The sequence below is a fragment of the Erpetoichthys calabaricus genome, chromosome 14, assembly GCF_900747795.2.
Source record: "Erpetoichthys calabaricus chromosome 14, fErpCal1.3, whole genome shotgun sequence".
NCBI classification, from domain to species: domain Eukaryota; kingdom Metazoa; phylum Chordata; class Cladistia; order Polypteriformes; family Polypteridae; genus Erpetoichthys; species Erpetoichthys calabaricus.
The window spans coordinates 86,643,739-86,670,660 of NC_041407.2; the positions used below are offsets into that span (position 1 = coordinate 86,643,739).

At 41.0% G+C, this 26,922-nt stretch overlaps 1 protein-coding gene across 1 annotated transcript in view; it reads right to left on the reverse strand.

Annotated features, from left to right (window-relative positions):
- The window catches only part of asap3 (ArfGAP with SH3 domain, ankyrin repeat and PH domain 3), a 113,229-nt gene extending 87,217 nt beyond the window's left edge, over positions 1-26,012 (reverse strand). Inside the window, exon 1 of the mRNA XM_028818370.2 lies at positions 25,697-26,012. Within this exon, the coding sequence (XP_028674203.1) occupies positions 25,697-25,822 (126 nt within the window). The 5' untranslated portion in view covers positions 25,823-26,012. The remainder of the gene's footprint in view (positions 1-25,696) is intronic.
- Between the last annotated feature and the right edge of the window lie 910 nt (positions 26,013-26,922).

Below are 26,922 nucleotides of genomic sequence, written 5' to 3' on the forward strand. Positions count from 1 at the left end.
CTAAAAGTGCATTAAATAAAAAATGCAATCATGACAATATTGACATGATTCATAGTCACAGGGTACCAGAGCTTAACATGGCAGCTATGAACAGGTCCTGCCATGAGGTCCACTCTCTTTTGCACACAAACAAGGCCAATTTATAGGTTATATTTATAGATTTTATACACAAAGTTTACAGATAACTGTAATGCTATTCTATCTGGCATGACTAAAAAACGTCTCCATTCCCTACAACTTATATAAAATTCTGCTGATAGGATAATTACCTGTTCCAAGTCTACCGAACATGTCACACCTTTTATTTCCCATTTTTACTGGCTCCCTGTCTACTACCGAATACAATACAAAATAGTGCTCTTAACATTCAAAGCCCTCCACAATCATACTCACCCTACCTTACTGATCTCTCCTACAGACTTACACTCCCGCAGATCCTCATGTGCAGCTCTACTTTGTGTACCACACATCAGACTTTGTTCAATGGGAGTTAAGAGCAATCTTCCATCGTGCCCCTCAACTCTGGAATTCTCTTCCCTCCCAGATTAATCAGATGGACCCAATAACACAATTTAAACCTGCTCTCAAACATATCTTTTCAAACTGCCACTGTTATAGCCAGCCACCCTTGAAGTTGTTACTACTTTTGTACCCTTATTGCTATTTGATTTTATTGTTCTATTTGTTTTAACCTTTTTACTGTTGTTTAATTCTTTATAAGGAGACCTTAAGTGCTAAGAAAGGTGCCTATTAATAAAATGTATTATTATTATTAATTTTATATTACCTACCCATTAACCTAACCTGCACATCTTTGGGCATGTTGAAGGACAACTGGAATGCCTTGAGGAGGACAACAAACACAGACATGAGGAGAATGTGACAAATCCTCGTGGACAAGATTGGGTGTATGATGTGAATGAATGCTGGACCTCTGAGGTGGCGGCACTAGCCACTGAAGCACCATGTCATCTGTGTTGTATATTTCAGTGGTTCCCAGACTCGGTCCTGTGGACCCACTGTGGCTACAGGTTTTTGTTCCAATCAGATTTACAATTGACTAGCCAACCCGCGGCTTAGCATATGCCGCATAATTATTTATTGATGGGTGAACACTTCCTGAATGACACAGTTGTCCAAATGGGGTGGGTTTGAGGATACGACTGTGAGTGAATGAAAAGATGGAACTCTGGAGAGAGCAACATACAATTGTCCGTGACTGAAAACTGGCTTTGGCAGATACAGGCATATCTTTTTGAAAGTTTGTCCCTGCGCCTTATTAATTGTTATTGCAAAGGCCAATCTAACAGGAAATTGTCTGCATGTAAACGTAAAAGGCAAATTTGAATCTGATGGGGTCAGAGATATCCGGGGAATAAGGACAGTTTGTGAGGTAGCAGCTGTGATTGTTTTACACTCCAGTACATTGCAGTGAATGCTGGTAACAGTCAGTCTAGTGCCATCACAGAGACTTCTTGCTGGCATGAGGTTTCTGAGAAGCATGACGACTGAACCAATTTTAAGTTTGACTTTATACGGAGGCATGCCAGTCGGAGTAATGGCTGCCCGACGGGTCATGGGAATAACGCTGCCGGATCGCCAGTCGGCATCGTTTATGGTCGGAACTACGATGGTATGTGATCTTCTTCGAACCTCTGACTTTCGTTCTTGATTAATTAAAACATTCTTGGCAAATGCTTTCGCTCTCAGGCAAATTGTTGGCTCTGTAGTGCGTGTGCCATGGTCGGCTGCTTAGTGAATTGTTGGTGGGCGGGGCTCAGTCTTGCGTGCGTCTTGCTTGCCATGGACATAGTGAATTATATACAGTATATAGATAATAACTGATCTCATTTAATTAGCTGGCCTTTTTCTCGGTTCTCTTATTTTGCATTCAAAAAAGCATAACAATATGATTGTTATGTCCTGCGGTGGGCTGGCACCCTGCTCAGGATTGGTTCCCTGCCTTGTGCCCTGTGTTGGCTGGGATTGGCTCCAGCAGACCCCCGTGACCCTGTGTTTGGATTCAGCGGGTTGGAAAATGGATGGATGGATGGATGGATATAATTGTTACATTCATAAGACGTTAAGAAATATTTCTATTTTTGCTGTAGCTTTAAATGCTTAACTGTTTTTTTTTCTATTCTTTTCTGTGCAGTTTGCTCCCTTTGTTTTATCTTAATAATGGCAATTAAAAACAACTACAGCAGACACCTGGACAAATAACACTGAATGATGAAAGGTACAACTACTTCAATGTCAGACCCACTAATTAGTAAAAAATGGCTAAAATAACCAGAACTCCTGAAAAAGCAGAATGAAAATCAGGTTGAAAAATAATTGCTAAGAAGTAAAAAAAACTTTATTATATTATCCCTATAAATCTGCTTAGTACAGTTCAATAAAAATTTACCAAACTTAATTTTGTAATTTCTATTTTGACCCTGCCATGCACGCACATCTGGGGACCACCTTCCTGGGTCTAATGAAGTAAGCAATACTACCCCAGGACCAGAGGGGGAGCCGACATTAACATTATCTTCTCCTTCCTCTTCTGCAGTCAAGAAAAGGCACCCAAGAGGAATGACTGACCCCACCCCACGACCTAGCTCAAGAAAAACTCCGCCCCACTGCTGAGAAAACTCCACCCCTTCCAGTTTCCACCATATAAAGAAAGCCCATTCCCAGAAGGAGGCATCAAATGCTCTACTGCCTACAGAGAGGACAAAAATCGAAACATTTGCCGATAAAAGGAAATATTTTGTTTTGAGTTGGTAACAGGATTACCAGGGTAGTACCCTAAACTTTACTTGGCCTTCCAACTTATTTTCCTGCCCAGTACAATCCCATAACACAGAAACTGGGAAATAACAGCTCAGTTAATTAGGCCAAAAGTCCAATTAAAAACAGAAGTTGGTTAGAACAAACACATGCAGCCACAGGGAGCCCCCAGGACCGAATTTGAAAACCACTGGCATATTTAATTGACAGTTTGCCATGGAGTATTGCGTTACAGCTGTTTACAATATATTTTACATTTGGAGCAGGTTAAGTGACTTATTCAAGGTCACAGTTTGATGCAGATGTGAAAACTGAGCCAGCAACCTTGTGGGTTTAAAGTCAGTGCATTTATCCACTACACAATAATAACTTAACTACTTTATTTGACAATATTTCATTAAAAAGAAGGATTTCATCAGGTGGCCACTACATTATATCCATTGGCACTTCCCCGTTATAGAGAGCTCACTTAGTGACTTCATTACGTGATGGATTGTGTTGGTGCTATTCATAGGCAGAGGGTCAGCAAAGCTAAAGATTTGGGTGTCACTGAATGCTGCCCACTATCGGGCACTATTCATGTCAGGTTAAACACATCAGGAACAACAACCCTGCTGGAGCTTTCAAACATACACATATCACAGTCACTCACACACACACACCTACTACATCAATAAACTTAACATGCATGTCTTTAGGGATGTGGGAGGAAACCTGGAGTACCTGAAACAAAACCTCATACAGAAATATGGCAAGTATGCAAACCCCCACACAGACAGTAAGTAAGTACAGAATTCAAGCCTCAGGACACGGGATTTGTGAGGCAGCAGCACTAATGAGTCAAGGGGAGTCAAGGCTGAGGGGCTGTCAAAAAACGAGGCATTTTAAGGCCCATCGAGGCACTCCTTGTGAGAGTTTAGGCTATACAAGAAATAAATTGTTGTTGTAGTGACAGCACCACAGTGCCACCTCATCAGTAGTCATTTTGTGACAAGTACAGAGCACAGTAAAATTGTTACTTGCATGTCCTTCCAGCACGAATATGTGACCACTTACTAGCACAATGACAAACATGAACACTGAAAAAAAAGTGACTTGCCGAGGATCACACATGAGTTAGACATAAGGACTGGTTCAGCAACCTCCTACTTTGGAGTCTTCTTATATCTTCTATACCACACTACCTGTAATTACTTCTTTTTATTGAGAACTTTCCATTTATGTTTTAATACATAAAACTTTACCAGGCCTAAGGAGTCATTTCTTTTATTTTTTAGGCTTCACAGTGTAATTGTAATAGACACAATGAATGGCCCGAGGATGGCTGTCGATAACAAAAACAGAAAACATGGTCTGAGACAGCAAAGGGTCAAAACTGTGAGATCAAAACCAACCAGGCAACCAGGAATCAAAAAGACAAGACGTTACTCAAGAGTCAGGGGCTCAGCAAAGTTGAAACTGGAATATGTAATCCTACCGCTAGGACGTTCTTGAGAAATAAGCCAACTGACCCTAAGAAGTTTTTACAGGTAGTTTATCCATTGAGGGATAACGCACAGTGTGACTGCCACCATATTTATAGTGTCAGTTCTGTGGCATCATCAGTGCAATGATTGTGATCACAGGGGGCTTCAAAACAGCTTCATATAAATGAAGAAAACTACAATGTGTAACTCTGAAAATGTAATTCGAAACATAAAATGTCAGAATATCCATCCATCCATTTTCCAACCCGCTGAATCCGAACACAGGGTCACGGGGGTCTGCTGGAGCCAATCCCAGCCAACACAGGGCACAAGGCAGGAAACAATCCTGGGCAGGGTGCCAACCCACCGCAGGACACACACAAGCACACCCACACACCAAGCACACACTAGGGCCAATTTAGAATCGCCAATCCACCTAACCTGCATGTCTTTGGACTGTGGGAGGAAACCGGAGCGCCCGGAGGAAACCCACGCAGACACGGGGAGAACATGCAAACTCCACGCAGGGAGGACCCGGGAAGCGAACCCAGGTCCCCAGATCTCCCAACTGCGAGGCAGCAGCGCTACCCACTGCGCCACCGTGCCGCCCATGTCAGAATATGAATCCTCAAAAGACAAAAATATGCATATATACATGTAAAGATGTTTCTTAATACAATAACAAATACTAGCTTAATAAACATTTTATATGTCATTTTGTAACCCACTAAATCCAGACCAGGGTTGCAGGGGGAGCAACAAGCCCTGAACAGGGTGCCAGTCCTTCGTAGGGTGGACACACACACCCACATACACACTAGGGCCCATTTAGTGTTGCCAGTTCACCAAACCTGCATGTCTTTGGACAGTGAGAAGAAACCGGAGCACCTGATGAAAACCCATGGAGACACGGGGAGAACATGAACTTCATGCAGTAAATAATTATTTAATAGTATAACGCTAAAAAACTTATAAACATCAAGTATGAATTTACAATATGTATAAAAGAGAACAAGTAACACCCAAGAAGTAAACAGTACCAATTGACTGGTAGTGCAGATGCTTTCCAGAGTTGAGTCTTGTGCACACACGAGATTAACTAAATGGCTGCATGTACTGAAATTATCAGCTTAAAAATCACAGGGAAAAACTGCTATAAGTCTGACGGTACAGCCTTAAGTGTCGTGATATGAGGACATGGTGGGCGGCAGAAGCTTTAACAGTTTGTTAGTGGGGTGTGTGGGGATAAAGTAGGTGGAAGGTGCTTTTCTCAGGAATGCCTTTCCATAAATGTTCAGTATGGTAGATAATGAGAAAAAGGGATGTGTTTGTTTCTGCCTGCTCTCTGAATATTGATGGGATAGGCAGTTATCTCCATAACCCCACCTAGCTAGCTAGCTACCTATTTGACATTCTCCTTGTCTTCATTTTATAGTTTCTTTAATATCCATCTACCTTTATTGCACATAGCACGCTTTATATCTATCTACCTACTGTATATACTCACGTATAAGTCGAGTCTTGAAACTCAAAAAATGTATCATAAAATCAGACCCCGACTTACACACGTGTTCAAAAATGCAACACTTAATTTATTTATTTTTTTTACATCTTCTTGCTTCCTCCAATCTCACACCAGTTTCTCAGACGCATTGAATTTTGTTGCAGCAGCGCAGTTACCGACTTATTTCGCTACTTCAATGACGTTTAATTTAAAACCAGCTTCTTATTTTTTTCTGATCGAACGTCCCATCGTAGATAAGAGATGCTCTTACGATAAAGGTGTATGAGGGTGTCAGATACAAAAAATACAAAACAGTGCAAACGTCTCTTCGGAATAGTTCAGGTATTACCGTGTGGTCACGTAGGCACAATACATAAAAAAAGGCAGTGTGCTCCATGGTTACTCTCTCAGGTGAGCGTTAGCATATCGAAATCTCCTGGACTAACAGCGTGAGTTTTCCACATTCAACTTATACAACCGACATTATAAAATACAAGAAATTGTACGGTAAAATCAAGCCCCGACTTATACGTGGGAGAACTTATCCATGGGTATATATACGGTACCTATTTATACTGTATATTTCTTTATCTATCCTTATTTTATATAGTGATTTTTATATCTATCTAGCAATCTTGTAGCTGTGTTTACTGTGAGTTTCCAAAAAAGGTTCCAAATGCAGTTACTTGAAAAATGCAAGGATTAGGTGTGATGCATAAAATAAAAATTCTATAGTCCAAATGTCTTCATTTTAATCCATCCATCCATCCATTTTCCAACCCGCTGAATCCGAACACAGGGTCACGGGGGTCTGCTGGAGCCAATCCCAGCCAACACAGGGCACAAGGCAGGGAACCAATCCCGGGCAGAGTGCCAACCCACCGCAGGACACACACAAACACACTCACACACCAAGCACACACTAGGGCCAATTTAGAATCACCAATCCACCTAACCTGCATGTCTTTGGACCGTGGGAGGAAACCGGAGCGCCCGGAGGAAACCCACGCAGACACGGGGAGAACATGCAAACTCCACACAGGGTGGACCCGGGAAGCGAACCCGGGTCTCCTAACTGTGAGGCAGCAGCGCTACCACTGCGCCACCGTGCCGCCCTCTTCATTTTAATATATTTGCGAAATTCAAAAGAACAGTAAACATAAAAAATGATCATGATCATACATACACAAAAAATAAATATTATCTGTAATGTTTCTATTTAAAGCTTAAGTAGCTTAGTTACATTTCATTAATTTTCTACATGTGATCTCATACCCTATGGTATACATCACAACATATGGTCTGATAACTATCATATGCTTCTATACCTTTCAGTCTAATCTAGCGTGTCTAACAGTTTGCGTTTCTACCTGTCTATCTTAGAGTCTCAGACTGTTCTATTGTTACACCAGAAATACAGCAGATTATTAAGAATATTCCATTGACAAGTTAGTTTACAGGAGATAAACCTGAAGCTTCCATTATCCATGTATCTATGCTTAAATTTCACCCTAATTCTGGGCTCATCAGGCGTACACACTCACTGCACCCCCCTCTCGGGGAATCGAACCTTGGACATTAGCGCTAGAGGCAAAGCCTCTTAACGTTGTGCCACGGCGAGCCCAGAATTAGGGCGAAACACGTGTCGCGTACTCTTTGCATTATTTGACAGTAAACTATTTCAACCATTCTATGATCTGCTTCTTGCAACTGAAAGAGGGCACCGTGGTGGATGTTAGTCAACTTGCTGACCAATCACAAGCGTTACCTGGTAGGTAGGTAGATAGATAGATAGATAGATAGATAGATAGATAGATAGATAGATAGATAGATAGATAGATAGATAGATAGATAGATAGATAGATAGATAGATAGATAGATAGATAGATAGATAGATAGATAGATAGATAGATAGATAGATAGATATTTTATTAATCCCAAGGGGAAATTACCCATAATATCAGATTGTGATTCAGACTACAAAATATATATATATATATATATTACGGCCAAAACCCAAAGTTCGGCCAGTTCCCGAATTGTCCAGCCATTTCGCGTTTTGGCCGAGAGGTGTTGCCAAAGTCCAGATTACTAGAAATGACCAGTGTATATGCTACTTTGGCCCGCCATTTGTGAAGTGGTGAGAAATTTATGGCCAAAATTCATTGTGCTGGTGTAAGACTGTCCGCTCAAGGTGCGAAGATGCTTAAAAATTCAGATGCAGATTCAGAAGTGAGTTTTCCATTCTGCATGAGAAACTGCTCACACTGGAATCCGTAGACACAGAAGAAAAATCACTACGAACCGTTGTGTCTTCCCAATCACTGACCAGCAGCCAAGGCTACACTAGATGCAATTGGACTACTAAGTGCACAATAAATCGCTGCTCATGCCTTTTTTCTTCCGACTTTGGCCGATCGCCCCATGCCATTTCGCAAGCTGGCTGGCCAAATCCTGAAATCGAGGAAAAGATTGGACATTGGCTGGTCAATTTACAGTGACATTGGCCATTTACCGAATTGGCCGGACGCTTCCAACTTTGGCTGATTTCGGGTTTAGGCCGTAACATATATATATATATATATCTGTGTGTGTGTGTGTGTGTGTGTGTGTGTGTGTGTGCATGCATGTGTTTATCTATGATACATTGCCTTTCATATGTCTATTCATTATAGTGTCATTCATATCTCTCTATTTAACATACAGTGCCTTTCATATTTATCTATCTCTCCATCCTTGTTTCATTGAGTACCTTTCCTACACATGCATTCTCTGACTTTTTGTGACTAACTTTTTATTAAAATGATCAACATACCAGCAAAAAATGCTATAACCATATGAAAAATAACAAATCCAAGAAGCACCCATCACCAATTTCTCCCACTTCTGCTCCAAATCCAGGGGTAAATGCAACACCAGCTCACCACACCTCATTAAGGCAGCTTCTGCACAACAAATTTACAGTATTTAAGGATTTAGCCAAATAACCAGTAAAATCCAGCTTTGGATAGACTCACTGGATGTGAGGTGTATCATATTACAGAACTATGAGGGTAAGTTCCTCAAAGTGACTTTCATCAGGAAGTTAGCGTCTATTATGCTTAAGCAGGTGAACAGAATAAGCAAAGCCTGAGATTTCTAATGAATGAGAGTTTAAAAAACAGAAACCAAAACATGCACCTGTGTATAAACGTTCCAAGAAAACTTTTAATTTTTGTCTTCAGCCATCTTAAAATGTAACTAAGGATGTCAGGTAGGGGCTGACCTGTCAGTATTAAGTGATAGGAAAAAATCAGCCCTGGATTGGGTGTGAGTGCACTGCATAGCACACTCACATACACCCTCAAGGGGCCAAGTTAGAATCTCCAATCAACCTTATCTGTACCTTTTCAGAGGAAAATCAATTCCTGGAGAAAAATCAACAGAGACATGGACAGAATGTAGGGTTAATTTAGAGTTTGCCGGGAAAAAATACAGGCTTTGGTGGACTGCGTTAGGAACCCGATAGTGATTAGACAAACCAAAAATTGGATTGACTCGGGTTTGTTTAGGCAATTCAGCCACTTCTGATTCAGCTTAATTCGCTCCAGGCTCTACAGTAGTCGGAGTATGGCCAAAAATCAGCAGCAACAACTCGGCCACTGAGTAACTGGGTAACAGTGAGAGAAGGACATACAGACTGTAGGAGTGGGCAATAAGGCCAAAAATCCATATGACGGTATAAATAAAAATTGTGTCAGTTTCAGTGAATACTAATGTAATATATATATATATATATATATATATATATATATATATATATATATATATATATATATATATATATATATAAATATATATATATATATATATATATATATATATATATATATATATATATATATATATATATATATATACTGTTTAGGCTGTAGCATACTTTTTAGCAAATAACACATTTTACTGATCAGCTAAACAAACTGGAATGCCTCTTATCTGTCAAAATGCTTGTTAACGCTCTGCTACTGAAATAAAATAACTTCCTTTTTTCTAAGGCAGCTGGAATGATGGTAAAAAACAATGCATTTTACATCTTTACCTTTCAGAGCACCGACTGTAAACACCCTGGCCTCCTCAAGAGCCTATACTCATTCATAAAATGGCAAGCGTTTAGGCCGGCAGCCAATGAGCAGTCATCTATTCAGTTTGTGCTCTCGCGCCTTCTCTCATCACTTCAGTCAAAGAATGTCATTTCCAGGGTATTCCCCCCTCAAATAAATTCTTTCAAGATTACAGAGGCCAAAAGGGTGAAGTGGCAGGCAGAGACGTGCCTTGGCAATCAGGAATCTAACTTTTAATTTAGGTTGCCTTCTTAACTCTTGGGAGGGCGGGAAAAGCAGTGTGTGTGTGAAACAAGAAAAAGTAAAATGATGTAAACAGCCAGACATCAAAGGAAGCGACAGAGTGGCACAAATGGAATTAAATATTAGGAGTTGTCAAATGTAGATAACTAGCCCAGTATCAGTGAGTGTGTACAGTGGAATTAGAAAGTAGACCCCTTCACTTTTTGCACACTTTGTTGTGCTGTAGATTTTTAATTTCAATGGATAGATTCACCATTTTTGCCCATCAATCTAAGCTTAATAACCCATAAAGACAAAGTGAAAACTTGTTTTCAGAAAGGTAGGCAAAGTCATGAAAAAACTGAAATCTCTCTCTCTCATAGAAGTATTCAGACTTTAAATTCAGTACTTTGTAGAAGATCCTTTAGCAGCAATTCAGCTAATTAAGCAATTAAATCTTTTTGGCTAAGTGTCTACAACCTTTGCACACCTGGATTTGGACAGTCCATTCTTCCTGGCAAATCCTCTTAATCACTAGACTGGATGGACAGCGTTTGTAAACTATCACCATCAAGTCGCTCCACAGATGTTGTATGGGGTTTAAGTCTGGTCTTCAGCTAGGCCACTCAAGGACATTCAGAGACTTGTCCCGAAGCCACTCGAGTGTTGTCTTACCTGTATGGTTTTGTTCATTGTCATGCTGAAAAGTGAACGGTCGCCACCGTCTGAGGTGGTGTCCACTCTGGAGCAGGTTTTCTTGAAGAACTTCTTAGTATTTGGCTGCATTTGCCCTTGCTTCAATTCTGACCAGTCTGTCTGTCCCTGCCACTGAGAAGGAAGCACATAGTATGATGCTGCCACCACCATGTTTCACTGCAAGCTGCTATTAGGCCAATGATGAGTAGTGCCTGGTCTTCACCAGGCATAGTGTTTTATGTTCTGCCTAAAGAATCAGATTTTTGTCTCATTAGACCAGAGAATGGTATTCTTCATGCTCTTAGGGTCTTTTAAATGCTGTTTGGCATACTTTAACTGGGATGTAACATGCACCTGATTGATGGAGTGTTGCTGAGATAGTCTTCCTCCCATCTCAGCAAAGCCTTCTAAAGCTCTGTTAGGGTGACCATTAGGTTCTTGGTCACGACCTGGTCCAAAGACCCTCTTGCCCTGGTTACAACGTTTGTTCAGACGGCCATCTCTAGGAAGTGTCCTGGTGGTATCAAACTTCTTCCATTTCATAACTGTTGAGCCACTGTACTTCTGGGAACACTCGATGTTTTACAAAAGGTTTTATCCCCTTGCCCTGATCTACACCTCATCATAATGTGATCACAGAGATCTACAGAAAGTTCCTTGGAATTCTCGACTTAGTTTTTGTCCTGACATGCCATGTGAATTGTGGGACCTTCTATATATAGGTACACATCGGCCATTTAATATCCAATAAATTCAGTTGGCCACAGGTGGACTCCATTCAAGTTCCAGAAACATCCCAAGGAGAATTAAAGCAAACAGGGTGCACTGGACACAGTATGGAGTGCCAAAGCAACATTTCTGAATATGTGAATGAATGAGAGATTTCAGTTTTTGATTTTTAATAAATTTGCAATCCTTTATGAAAATATGTTTTCACTTTGTCATCATGGGTTATTGAGTGTGGATTGATAGGCGAAAATGGCAAATGTATCCATTTAAAATGATGTTTACACCACAATAAAGTGTGCAGAAGGTGAAAGAGTGACCACTGTATGTGAGGGTGCATTGCAATAGACTGGTGATCTTCCTTGCTCCTGACTTTGTCCAGATACTTGCTGGCTACATACACCTCTGAACTGGATACGCTGGTTGGGAAGTAAAATGATGGCTAAATGAGTAGACAGTTTAGAAAGACTACCGCTGTATGTTAAAAAAATCACTGACGTTTCAAAATGTGACTTTTGTTTTGACACTCATTCATTTATTCATTATTGATAACTTTATTTTATAAGCACACACTCAGTGCTGCATCCAGAGGCAGTCATCTGATTTACATAAAAACTGGCATACGAGAACAGAATGGCTTGGTATGTAAATGATTAGGTTTGCATTTGTGTCACACTCATAAGTGACACCACTTAAGTGACAATCAAGTGTAGCATTTAAAAGTCAACAGACTAAGAATTTCGGCCTGTGGAGATGAGAGGACATGTGCAATGTCATTTCAGGCCATGAAGCATATGCCAGTGATGCCTTTACTGAAATGTTTAAATAACTAATCGGAAGCACAAGAATGTCTCATACACACAATAACGAATGACATGTTTTACAGTAGCAGAGCAGAATATCTGATAACTTTACCAGGATTTGAAAGCTGAGACCAACTGAAAAATGAAAAATAAAATCCAGTTGGAATAAAAGCCAAAAGAAGCCAACAGACCAAAGTGGATCATCCGGCCAGAGGTGAAAGTCTTAATGCAACTGTCTCTCAGCCAACTCCCCAGTAAGAGTGGCATTCCTAAAGACAGAGAAGTAACGGAGAACATAAAGCGAATGATAAAACATGCCACTAAATGTAAGTTTGATCTGTTCTCTGCTTGTCTCATGCACATCTGTGTGTTGTCTGTCCTGCAGTAGATTTTCCTTGAGACAGTGTAGATTGCTTCACTTGCCAAAAATGTCGAGTTACTTTAGAGTTTGTGGGAAAACTACAGGCTTTGGAGTACTACATTAGGAACCTGATAGTCAAACCTGATAGACAAACCAACAATTAGGTTTGTTTAGACAATTCAGCCATTTCTGATTCAGCTTAAGTCTCTCCAGGCCCTACCATAGTCAGAGTATGGCTAAAATCAGCAGCAACAATTTGACCGCAGAATAACTGGGTAATAGTGGCAGAAGGACATACAGACTGTAGAAGTGGGCATAAGGCCAAAAATCCATATTGCGGTATATATAAAAACTGTGTTGGTTTCAATGGATACTAGTGTAATATATTTGTATATACTTTTCCAGTTGTAGCACATTTTTTTAACAAATAACAAATGTTTTACTGATCAGTTCTTCAAACTGAAATGCCTCTTATCTGTCAAAATGCTTGTTAACACTCTGCTGCTGAAAAAAATTCGATAACAACTATTCACCTTTCTCAAACAAACCCACTCAAACTATTGCTGCTGTGGTTGTTGCCAAGCAAACACAGCACAAGACGTGGCTTCTTCCAATCCTACTTTTCTGTTTACAACAATCAGGTTTTACTGCACAGCACTCTGGGTAATATTCTTAAAGGTGTAGGCTTACTTATTACACACAGTTCATAAACAAGTCCATACGCAAAAACATAAGCTTTAAGATACTTACACAACAACAGAAAATCGCATTTCCCATTTCCTTTTGCATGTATAGATTTGCAAGTTTTGTGTTGTATGTTTAGATGTGTTTGACAATTTTCCTCCAATTTGACCAAAACGGTAAATGATTTTTTTTATTAAATCCATAGCTGATGATGAATTTCATCTGCTATACAAGATCAATTAGTATATCACCCATTCCTATTGGACAGTTCCCACTGTACGTCAGTAATGGTTATAAGGCTATTAGTGAACAAGACAATGCCATATCACAACTGAATACCTTCTCCCATGACTTCCAACATGACTTGGGTGAGAAATTCTAAGATGGTAGACTCCCACATCTGCCAACTACAGTCCATCTGGAGGAACTGTTGTATAATACTGGGCTGGTCTTGCCACAGGACACCCCCATGGCATAATGCATATCATTAGCAACAGGGGTTACCCTATACTGAAAACACACATGTAGTTTCATTCTCAGTCAATAAATTGTTCCTTTGCTCTTGCACCCTTTCTTCTTGGTGTGAGTATTTCTTATTACAGAGAGTAAATTATCTTCATCTTCCAGAAATGGGGTGGCACCGCCTGGGGTATCATGAAAAGAGATCAGAATAGACACTGAAGCCCTTTTTAAAGTTTTTCCACTGAACACACACCAGCAGGGAAATTGGATATGCAGGGGAATCAGCACAACCCAGCAGATTTGGAAACAAGCAAGACAATGCCCTCCTTCTGGTCATGAGCACACAAAGAATATTTAATGAAAGGGTAAACCAGAAAAAAATGGAAATGTTTTCAATCTATTTAAAATGGACAGAATTCTGCTTTAAAGGCACAATAACTCACATGTGAGGCTAAGACTTACACTGCTAACTAAAAAGTAATATAACAATCTTCTGTCTTGGTTTGCAGGTGGCCCTCCACAGGTTACTGTATACGTAGAGAAACATACTTATTAAAAACGTAGGGTTATATGTGTGTAGGGTGCAGTTTTGGTCTCCAGGCTATAAAAAGGGCATAGCAAAGCTAGAAAAGGTCCAGAGAAGAGCGACTAGGCTGATTCCAGGAGTCATGAAGAAAGATTAAAAGAGCTGAGCCTTTTCAGTTTAAGCAAAAGAAGATTAAAAGATGACATGATTGAAGTGCTTAAAATTATGTGGCAATTAGTCCAGTGGATCGAGACTGTGACTTTAAAATGAGTTCATCAAGAACACGGGGACACAGTTGGAAACTTGTTAAGGGTAAATTTCACATAAACATTAGGAAGTTTTTCTTTACACAGAGAACCACAGCCACATGGAATAAGCTACCGGGTAGCATGGTAGACAGTAAGACTTTAGAGACTTTCAAAACTCAACTTGATGTTATCTTGGAAGAATTATGTGGATAGGACTGGTGAGCTTTGTTGTGCTGAATGGCCTGCTTTCGTCTTGATTGTTCTAATGTTCTAAGAATTATAGGGTCACTAGCTGTACTACCTGTCTAAGATAGGTTGAAATCTAAGCAATCAACAGACTCTTCAGTGTTAACTTTTGCAGTGCACCATGTATTAGAATGTATTTTGTAATGTATGTAGTAATAAAAAGCTTTGCAGTTGTCATTCCAACAGATGGCACCTCACAAACATTTGCAGTAATAAATGCATTGCTACAAATGTTTGTTTTGCTCCATTTGTTGGAATGATAAATGCAATACATATGTGTCTGTTATACACCATTTGGTATGGGACTCGAAAAAGCAGTGTTAATGTTTTGTGATGCACATTTTAACCTTCTTCTCTCATCACATTTTGAACAAAATCCAGATATGCAATCAGTGATTAGCTTACTGGGCTTCTGCTGTCATGTTGATTTGAGATGGATTTCTTGTGCTGCGTCTTTAGTTTCTTTGTCTGTTGCTCAAGAACCTGGGACTTATCTGCTAGCCTCTCAGACAAACTGTACATACATTGATTTTTTTACAGGTCACTTACGATGAAGGCATCCACAAAACAAATATTAGCAATAAAACCTTTGTGCAAAGAAGTAAGAGTGGAATACGCCTTAGAAAAAGGACATATTGTCACATATCAACCTGGCATTTTTTTTTCTGCAGCAAACCTGAATGCTTCAAAACTCCACATACTTCCTAAGGAATCAATTTCTGAAACTTTTTTCATACTGGTAGAAATGGACATAAAGCAGGAAGCAAATCTTGACAAAAGCTAAGTTAATCACAGGGCACACACACCATTGGTCAATTTAATATCTCAGATCAACCAGCCATGAACACAAGAGGGGTGGCACGGTGGAGTATTGGTGCCACTGCTGCCTCACAACAACAGGGCCTGTGCCCTGGGAGCTCTCTGTGTAGAGTTTGCATGTTCTCCCCGTGTCCTACAGTGGCTCCAGTTTCTTTCTACAGTCAAAAGATATGCAGGTTAGATAGATTGCCACTTCTGAATTGACTCTAGTAAGAGGGTGTTTGTCTAGTGATGGACCGGCACCTGGCATTTCTAAACTTACCCTAGTGAGTATGTTTGTGGGTGTGTGTGTGTCTATCTGTCCTGCGAAGGACTGGCACTCTGTCTAGGTATTATTCTTGTCTTGAGCCTGATGACCAAAGGAATCGGCTCCAGCTGCCCTGTGACCCTGCCCTGGATAAGCAGGGAAAAAGATGGATGGATGAAAACAAGGACAGTCCACATCCACATGAAAGGCACCTCTACTGGAAATTGTGTGAGTGCTGTGACAAAGTAGCAGTACCCACCAATTTTACTTAAAAATTATAACAAACCCTCACTTGCACATTGAAAAATGTTTTGTATCATGTTTTTTATAACTCGCTTAAAAGTGAGTAATAACACTAAACTCTATGGAAGTTATTCTGTACTGCCTAACAACATGAGCCTATGACAGAAGAAATCAGTAAGACAAGTGGGGCTCAAAGTGTGGTCAGCACAGCAGTGAGTCAGATGGACTCCCTCAGGTGACAGCCACTGTATCTGAGGAAAGAGATATTTAAATCATTCTGATGTTACACTTTAGTTGTGGATGATAAATTGGACTGGACTGCCAATACTGATGCTCTGTGCAAGAAAGGACAGAGCCAACTATACTTCCTTAGAAGGCTGGCGTCCTTCAATATCTGCAATAAGATGCTGCAGATGTTCTATCAGACGATTGTGGCGAATGCCCTCTTCTATGCGGTGGTGTGCTGGGGAGGCAGCATAAAGAAGAAGGATGCCTCAGGCCTGGACAAACTGGTGATGAAGGTAGGCTCTATTGTAGGCACAGAGCGGGACAGTTTGACATCCGTGGCAGAGCAACGGGTGCTCAGCAGGCTCCTGTCAATAATGGAGTATCCACTGCATCCACTGAACAGTATAATCTCCAGACAGAGGAGCAGCTTCAGCGACAGACTGCTGTCACTTTCCTGCTCCACTGACAGACTGAGGAGATCGTTCCTCCCCCACACTATGCAACTCTTCAATTTCACCCGGGGGGGGTAAACGTTAACATTATTCAAAGTTATTGTCTGTCTGTATACCTGCATTGTTATCACTCTTTAATTTAATATTTTCTTTATCAGTATGCTGCTGCTGGAGTATGTGAATTTCCCCTTGGGATTAATAAAGTATCTATCTATCTATCTATCTATCTATCTACAGTGGTGTGAAAAACTATTTGCCCCCTTCCTGATTTCTTATTCTTTTGCATGTTTGTCACACAAAATGTTTCTGATCATCAAACACATTTAACCATTAGTCAAATATAACACAAGTAAACACAAAATGCAGTTTTTAAATGATGGTTTTTATTATTTAGGGAGAAAAAAAATCCAAACCTACATGGCCCTGTGTGAAAAAGTAATTGCCCCCTTGTTAAAAAATAACCTAACTGTGGTGTATCACACCTGAGTTCAATTTCCGTAGCCACCCACAGGCCTGATTACTGCCACACCTTTTTCAATCAAGAAATCACTTAAATAGGAGCTGCCTGACACAGAGAAGTAGACCAAAAGCACCTCAAAAGCTAGACATCATGCCAAGATCCAAAGAAATTCAGGAACAAATGAGAACAGAAGTAATTGAGATCTATCAGTCTGGTAAAGGTTATAAAGCCATTTCTAAAGCTTTGGGACTCCAGCGAACCACAGTGAGAGCCATTATCCACAAATGGCAAAAACATGGAACAGTGGTGAACCTTCCCAGGAGTGGCCGGCCGACCAAAATTACCCCAAGAGCGCAGAGACGACTCATCCGAGAGGTCACAAAAGACCCCAGGACAACGTCTAAAGAACTGCAGGCCTCACTTGCCTCAATTAAGGTCAGTGTTCACGACTCCACCATAAGAAAGAGACTGGGCAAAAACGGCCTGCATGGCAGATTTCCAAGACGCAAACCACTGTTAAGCAAAAAGAACATTAGGGCTCGTCTCAATTTTGCTAAGAAACATCTCAATGATTGCCAAGACTTTTGGGAAAATACCTTGTGGACTGATGAGTCAAAAGTTGAACTTTTTGGAAGGCAAATGTCCCGTTACATCTGGCGTAAAAGGAACACAGCATTTCAGAAAAAGAACATCATACCAACAGTAAAATATGGTGGTGGTAGTGTGATGGTCTGGGGTTGTTTTGCTGCTTCAGGACCTGGAAGGCTTGCTGTGATAGATGGAACCATGAATTCTACTGTCTACCAAAAAATCCTGAAGGAGAATGTCCGGCCATCTGTTCGTCAACTCAAGCTGAAGCGATCTTGGGTGCTGCAACAGGACAATGACCCAAAACACACCAGCAAAACCACCTCTGAATGGCTGAAGAAAAACAAAATGAAGACTTTGGAGTGGCCTAGTCAAAGTCCTGACCTGAATCCAATTGAGATGCTATGGCATGACCTTAAAAAGGCGGTTCATGCTAGAAAACCCTCAAATAAAGCTGAATTACAACAATTTTGCAAAGATGAGTGGGCCAAAATTCCTCCAGAGCGCTGTAAAAGACTCATTGCAAGTTATCGCAAACGCTTGATTGCAGTTATTGCTGCTAAGGGTGGCCCAACCAGTTATTAGGTTCAGGGGGCAATTACTTTTTCACACAGGGCCATGTAGGTTTGGATTTTTTTTTCTCCCTAAATAATAAAAACCACCATTTACAAACTGCATTTTGTGTTTACTTGTGTTATATTTGACTAATGGTTAAATGTGTTTGATGATCAGAAACATTTTGTGTGACAAACATGCAAAAGAATAAGAAATCAGGAAGGGGGCAAATAGATAGATAGATAGATACAGTGGTGTGAAAAACTATCTATCTATCTATCTATCTATCTATCTATCTAGTTCATTATGTACTTACTTACATATACCATACCATTCAACCTGACTAATCCAAGTTAGGCTCATAGCAGCATTGGGGGCATGGCAGAAAACAGCCCACTCATGTGTATAGAGAGCCAATTTTGAATTTCCAATAACAACAACCACAACAGCATTTAGTCCTGTAGCACAATTTCATACAAAGGATGTAGCTCAAAGAGCATTATTATAAAATGCCAAAGAAATAGCTCCAAAGAAAAACAAATTCAAATTAGATAAGAATAATAATGAATCAATAGTATAGACAAGATAAATAATGCACACTTTTATAACACAGATGTATAATTGAGAGAAGTATAATTCTTAAAAACTGATTTTTTTTTCTTTACATTTTTAAATGCACGTCCGATGATAAGGTCAGGTAGCCAGGGTGGAGAGAAAAAAAATAAAAACACTTCGATTAAACTGAATAAAAACAAAAAAACCCAAAACAAAATCTGTAGGAGTTCCAGGCCAGAAGACCACCCAGCCCCAATGGGCCATTCTACCTAATGTAAATGTTCTTAAGCAGTTCTTTATCGACTTGTTTTTTTTTAGGTTTCATCTTAGAGAATTTGACGCAGTGGGTCTTGTCGTTATTATTTTGCTTTTATTCAAAAATCACAGGTGGCTGCACAGATGGTGGTGGTGGTGGGTGCAACCTCACAAACACATCTTTGGAGTGGTGGGATGAAAACCTGTGAAGACATAGGAGGAACGGGCAAATGCCATACAGACAATGACCAAATGCAGGATTTCAACACATAAATTCTGAATCCTTGTGGCAGCTCTGCTGACCACTAGGCCACCATATGACCCTTGTACTTACTTATGTGTGTACATTAATCAAGCAACTGTCTGTCCTCTGCTCACCTAAATGAACTTCCCCACTGTTAGTGCCATAGGAAATTGTGTTAAAATTATCAGCAAGGAGGCTCTGTCGGCTTTACTGCTGACAACATCATGTTTTACTTCAATTCAACTTCTTCCAAGCCCTAAACCATTGTAGTCATTGAGAAGAGCGTGTTGTCACCCTTCTGGCCATTACACCATCTTAAAGACTGAGGGCTTACTACGGATCATTGACTGGTGGATTTGCATTTCGAAGTTGTGGTTTGCAATATAAATGCACTTTGTTAAATACACACAGTAATAGTAATGTGGAATGTATGCTAAGAAATCATAGTTTCCTATAGGTGGTCCAACTAATCTCTGACTTTGGCTAATGGTCTGAAACATTTTGAGAACCACTGGGTTAGAAAATAGCTATTGTGTCCTAATGACATTTATCATATTAACTAGCTGTGTAAGCCCTTCCTGTAAAAAGCCTGGTGTCCTAGAATCTACTGAAATCGTCAAGAGAAAAAATTCAAATGTAGAGATGTCAGGTAATTGAAAGGAACTACTCTGGGCATCTCTCTCCTAGGAGTTTTCGTTTTGCCGACGTGCTCGCATCATTTGTGCATTAGCGGCTAAGCAACTTTGTCTTTCTTCGGAGGTTTCATTTTGCTGACATGCTGGCCTCGCTTGTGTATTAGTGGCTAAGTGAGATTCTGTTTCCTCTGAGGTGGAGCCCTTACCTCGACTCCACCTCTCACTTCCGGGCCGGACAGACAGACACACACACTTCCAAGCGTAGATGTTTATATATAAGATTACCCTGAAGTTTATTTTGATGGTTCTTTGTTTTTTTTCTCCTTTGATTTAAGCCATAATTTGAAAGCAATTATAAAACAATTACAACACAAAAAAAAAAAAAAACAGGAGTGGTCTCCCCTAGACTTTCTCGTATACTCAGATATGGGGATGGATATTTCAGGAGTAAATTGCATGACAATGATTATATTTTTATATTATGTACATTAAAGAACCATCAACAAAAAATCAAATCACATGAATAATATAATTAACAATTATTATAAAAGTCCTGTGGTGGGTTGGTGCCCTGCCCGGGGTTTGTTCCTGCCTTGCGCCCTGTGCTGGCCGGGAATGGCTGACCCCCATTACTCTGTGTTAGGATATAGCGGGTTGGATAATGACTGACTGACTGAATTATTATAAAAGTAAGGTTGAATAAATCAGACTCTGCAGCGGCATGAATAAAAAATTATCACTTCCGGTTAGTGGAAATAGCCCAAAAGTTGACAGAAAGCTACATTTTACCTAATACTTGTATGCAAAATTTGGTTGACATAAGTGGAAGCATACTCAAGTTATCGTGTTTACACACATACAGACATAATTCCAAAAATGGTATTTTCGGACTCAGGGTGGTCTAAAATGTCGAGATTCATCAAAGGTCGAATTTTTGGATGATTACAATACTTTCCCTATACTTCGTATATGAAAGAAAAAAAAAATAGTCATAATATGCTATATTGAATGAGAAATTGGAAGAAAGACAGAGTAGCTTCTAAGCATAATTTTCAAAGAAAACAAAGGATCAATGTACACTCTGGAAATGAAAATCATTTCATTTTTGACACCAGACTGGTACAGTAGTTTAGTGGGTACCAGTGCTGCTTCACAGCTCTGGGGACCCAAAGATGAAAATACTGATTCTAAAGTGCCTCCAAATGTGAATGAGTATGGGTGAGGGCAAGAATGTACCCTGTGATAGATAGGCATCCCATCCAGGGTTATTGCAACCCTATGTCATTCAAACAGGTGACTTTTTACACCACTGCCATCAATACTCATTCAAGTAATGAAAACTGATCTTACCCAGTAACATTACTCAGTAAAATCTAATTAGGATTCCACATAGGAATCAACATTTCATTTCACCAGAAAACCATCAAGGAGAGGACTGTCATACCTCCTCCAATAAAGGTGACCTCCTTTAGCCTAAGTGATTAAACTGCAAGCATGTGACGCTGCCCATGCATTTTGTAACAGACTCACTTTTTACAAATCATAGCATAACAATCTACTCTTAAACCCACTTAATTTGATTCATAGTGTTAGCGTGCCAGAGCCTACCCCAGCAGTATTGGGTTCAATGCAGAAAACAGCCCAGGACAGGACGTCAGTCCATCACATTGTTTCTCACATGAGCCAATCTGAAATCACCAATCAAACGGACTCATCATTGGAGATGTGGGAGAAAACTTGTCATTCATTCTAACCACTTCAACAGGTCGTGTTTTTCATTGTTTTAATTAATCCAAAAAACAGTGCTATTTTGCTTTTAAAGTTTTTATCAGTGTGAACAGAAGTTCAGACATGTGGATATGCACTTGCACTGTGCTTAAAACCATCTAAATTATCAATCTGGGTCTTATTTGGAATATGACCAGCCCACAATGAGCTTCCAAACAAGACATCCATGTCTATGCACTGATGTGCAGACACCTACATAGTAACATAGTCACACACCAAGACCTCAACTGGAGGAATCCCGGGACTGAGAATCAGAGGAACAATGAGGGAGGCAGATAAGAGAGGTGCTGAGGCAAACAGTTAATGCATTGTGCACAAAATATTTTTAAACAGTACCATGTGCTCAAAAGCAATAAACAGGTGCATTACTACAGAACTGTCATTAAAAACGGTAAAACTTGCACAATAAATATGTACAGCAAATAAAAATCATTTCACTAACTACAAACAACTCACACCCGTAAACAAGCGTGTGTATAAATAATCTTATAAACACACACACTAATCCTTTATCGGGCTCCGGCAGAATCGTCAGCCCTAACCACTGCGGCTCCTTTTCATAACCGCAAATTGGCTTTTCCACGACCCCAGTTGAACCGTAGCACACTCGGTCGCTCTCCAGGATCTGGCTTGCTCTTGCCAGCTCTTTTCCTTCACTATCTACCTCTTGAACTACCTATCTCAAGCACGCGCCCGCCTTTTACGAAGTTTCCCGGCAGGTCACCTGATGGTGGACTGAACTTCAGCGCACCAATCACATGTACGCGCACGCACTAAGCCGCTGTATCTCTCGGTGCGCGCGTCCTCATTTCATTTGGCGCTTGGCCCCTGCACAAACATTCGCAGTCGGCAGACAAACCAGACAGAAAAAAATGACCCAAACAGCCAATCATCAGCCATTCGGCAGGCAAGAGGAGCAGAATGATGCCATCCACAAGTTTCACCGGCTCCCCCCTGGTAAATAAATAACTACTTCTGATCTGATGAGAACACTAAAACTAAAAAAGGCACTAAACGTTATCTAGTCAGTCACCCAGTCAGAAACACACTCTTCCAAAGAATAGCTGATATGACTGTGTGTGCCAAGATAGAGATGAATGAATTAAGGGAATGCCGTAGGACTTGTGGCACGTGTTTACACATGACACTGATTAAATGAACGGCTTTGCTTAAATAATTGAAAGCTTTGGATTTATTTATTTTTGAGGAAGTGAAAATATTCAGAGCTGAGAGCGCCAGACCACATCCCTGCCGAGACGGATGCAAGATGCAGGCTTGGACATTGTGACAGTCTATCATAAGACCCCACTCACCATGTTCGTGTAAACGACCCTTCATGTCTTTTATGACGTGGAAGGTTAAACAGAACACCAGGTAGAAAGCTCACAAAAATCTGGGAAGATTGGGCAAAGTCCACACTGACAGCGGCCAGGTGCAGGATTTGCACTCAGAATGCTGGATCTGTGGGTTAAGCCATGTGCCATAGTAAAACCAGCTCATGTCATCTCATCCTCAGACCCACTTAATGCAACTTGGGGTCGGGGGGGTGGGGGGTGACACTCACATCTTTAACAAGTTTTAATATATTCAAATTTCAAACTCAAATCAGTTATTTTATTAGGACACGTTAATAACATTAAAAAGCAAACACCCTTCCAATCATTGTATCAGCCTCTTTAGTAAAATTAATTTATACTTTTTTTTTTCAAACCTGCTTATTTTGCTGAAAAGGTGTAAAGGCATCAGGGGGCAGGAGGGCTACCATATTTGACATCAGACATACCAGACCTACTGCAGGGCACCATCCAAGTGCTGGGTACACTCATGAACTCATAGTGAATCAGTTTAGAGATACCATTTAGCCTAGAAAGAGGTGTGTGTATCAAGGTAAGCGTATATAATGAAAAAAAATTGTCCTGCAGTGGGTTGGCACCCTGCCCAGGATTGTTTCCTGCCTTGTGCCCTGTGTTGGCTGGGATTGGCTCCAGCAGACCCCCGTGACCCTGTGTTCGGATTCAGCGGGTTGGACAATGGATGGATGGATGGATGAAAAAAAATCCATGCAGACTTAGGAAGAATGGGAAAACACAACACAAGTTCTTTCCAGGATTTGAACCCAGGACTTTGGAGCCAAGGGGCAGCAGGAAATAAATGATTAACCAAAAAGGGGAAGACAATACATAACTGACATAGAATAGCAGTGTGAGGACAGAAGTCTATAAATGGCATGCACTTGAACAAGTGCACTCTAAAAGATAAAGGTGCCAGTGTGGTTCTTCTGTCAGTTCCCAAAAGAACTACCTGTATGAAGGTTCTAGAAAGAACGTTTACTATTTAGATTTGTAACAGGGTCCATAAGTATCCATGAATAGATAATAAGAAATTTGTGAAATAACCAGTGGGTTACTGATTTTAAAAAGAACTCTTGTTGCAGGCAACAGCACAGAATTAGTTTAGATTTTCTTGATCTGTTGTATTCTTCTAGGTAGCCCACTGTACATTAGGTAATCCACTTTACAATAAAGATTTCAGTTAGGAACTTTTTCATAGCCCAAAACAGTAATTTGTTCTGCTGAGAACCCTTCCTATAATTAATTTGTTCTTTATCAAGCAAAGGTTTTAATGGCTAACCACAGAAACCAGTAAAGTACCATTACAGAATCAATATTTTTGAGAGAGTGTCTGTTTAACTAGGAAGCCATCACCAGTCGGCATTTGCTTGTTATCCTTTTTGAAGGAATCTTTCTCCACTACTTCTACTTCTGACTTTTAGTTTCGTTTACTTTTGCGTTCATGTTATACGGTTCTTATTGATCCATTTGGACAGTACTTTTGATTTTTTTTTAATATAATATCGATCTCCAGTTCTGTGCAGTGATAATTACAATCCTGTTCACACTGAAGCCTGTCAGAAGGTGGCGGATTATAAACGAATAGCCCGTATGGTTCAAAGGTAAATCGTCGGCACTGCAGGTAATACGATTATTAAAGACAGACGGGGAATCGCCACTCCCTTGACGTTTCATTGTTCTGAATACATTCTGGCTCGTCCTACGTAATTGAGAATAATTTAATTACTGGAAAATGAAGCTCCCACCACAGGTAGCAATCTGATCACTGCGATCTGCCCACGGTGCCCAAGCCTCGCCACGCACTCAGCTCTGCACGCTCCACGGCCACCTAGCTGAACCCAAGCTCTTTAGCACAGGTAGACAGGTGTTCATTAATGCGCCCATCTCAACGGGACATCGAAGATTAAATCTTGGCGTCAATGTGTGGTTTGTGTGCCTGCCCCCAACTCCTCCTCCTGCTTCAGCCCGTGTCGGGACACGTCCAGATGTCTTCCAGCGGCTGCGCATCGGTTACTCTACTTTAGTTGCCTTGCCCTTCCCTTCTTGAATTGGCGAGGCGCAGGAGGAGGAGGACGGGGGTATCACTTTACGGGCGGTGTTTTGAAATCCGAGAAAATCGTTCAACCAACCCCCACCACCACCCAAAAAACAAAGGCAAAAAAAAACTGGCACCGGCTTCAACCGAAGTTTCCGAGAGCCGAGAGTGGCCATTACTTCTGCACATCCTGCCAATGTGCACGATCAGAGCGGCGTACACCCGTCCGACAAGCTCACAGGTGACGCAGAGCCACCAAACCCAAGCGTGTCAAAACAAACAGAGCAACACAAAAGAAACGCGCAGGCACGGCGACTGCAAAACGTCGCGCACGCTGCACGGATCGTAAACACACAAAACAATAAAGTGTACGACATTGGAATAAAAGCTCCTCAGCAGCAAGAGAATCAAGCGTTACCTCTTCCAGAGCGGTCACCGTGTTGCGACAGTTGGCCATCTGTAAGGTGAAGCCAGAAGTGCACGGGGAGGCGAGATCCTCACAAGTGGCACTGACGAACTCGCCAACGCTAATCTGCTCCGGCATTTTTCTGTAAAGATGCTAGCCCCTGTCCCTTGTGTCTTTCCGTCCGAGTCTCGCCGAGTGACTTCAGAGAGGCTCGCGTTCTCTTCTGAACTGCCCCTGTAATCCAGTCCAGATGCAGTTAGGCTGTGTTCAGTGTCCGATTCAGAACTTCTGAGGGCTTGAAAGTCGCGGCGACGCGCGGCGGGTGGAAAGGAAAGTGGGCGGAGCGCACACCACAGTCACGTGGACCAATGTCAGACTAGTGCGGCTCTGAAAATAACGCGTTTAGCTGGCTGCTTTCGTTCTCTGGGATAATTTGTTATATCCCAATCAACAACTTTAATGAACAAAGACTAAACTAATTGGGGATACAGAAAATGAGATCAATAGTAAATACGTTTATTACGTAACATATGAAATAAAAAAACAGACCATTATTTCATCCCGCCATTATTGAATCTTCTGAATCAGATTGGGGTCGCGAAAGTTACAGAACGCAAAGCAGGACCTAGCTCTGAAAGAGGCGCCACACCATCGCAGGGAACACCTGCTAATAAATGAACGATAAAACACCGACAAACGCCGTTGTGATGTGAGAGAAATCAGGAATGCAACGGGGCAAGGAGAGAATGTGCCCACTCCACAAACACCTGGAATGGTCATGTAACACCCCGGCTCCTTGTATCTCCTCCATGTTTCTGAGACTTAGCTGGGAGACACAACAGATCTTCTTGAGGCAGCACGTATGGATATGCCATCCTGGAGGAGCTGGACTACTAGTGCAACCTGAATAGGGTGCAGGTACAGCGTCATACTACTGGTAGTGACAAGGACACTAGCAAAATGCTAGAATCAGTCAGGAGGGATAAGGAGAGAGCAACTGTCTGTGGCTAGCATCTGCAAAACCATTCCCTTTCTGGGGGCTGCCTTGGTGTTGCCTCTCCAGTGCACCTGTTGTCACTTTCCTTTGCACCAAAGCAGGTGAAGTTGATTCATAATCGCTTATGCTTCCTAACAGGACAAAGCTTCATTGATTTGGTGTTAGACTGTGATGATTAACTGTTCCCTTAATTTTTTTTGAGCAGTGTATAATAGTTAATACAATAATGCAACCAGTGATA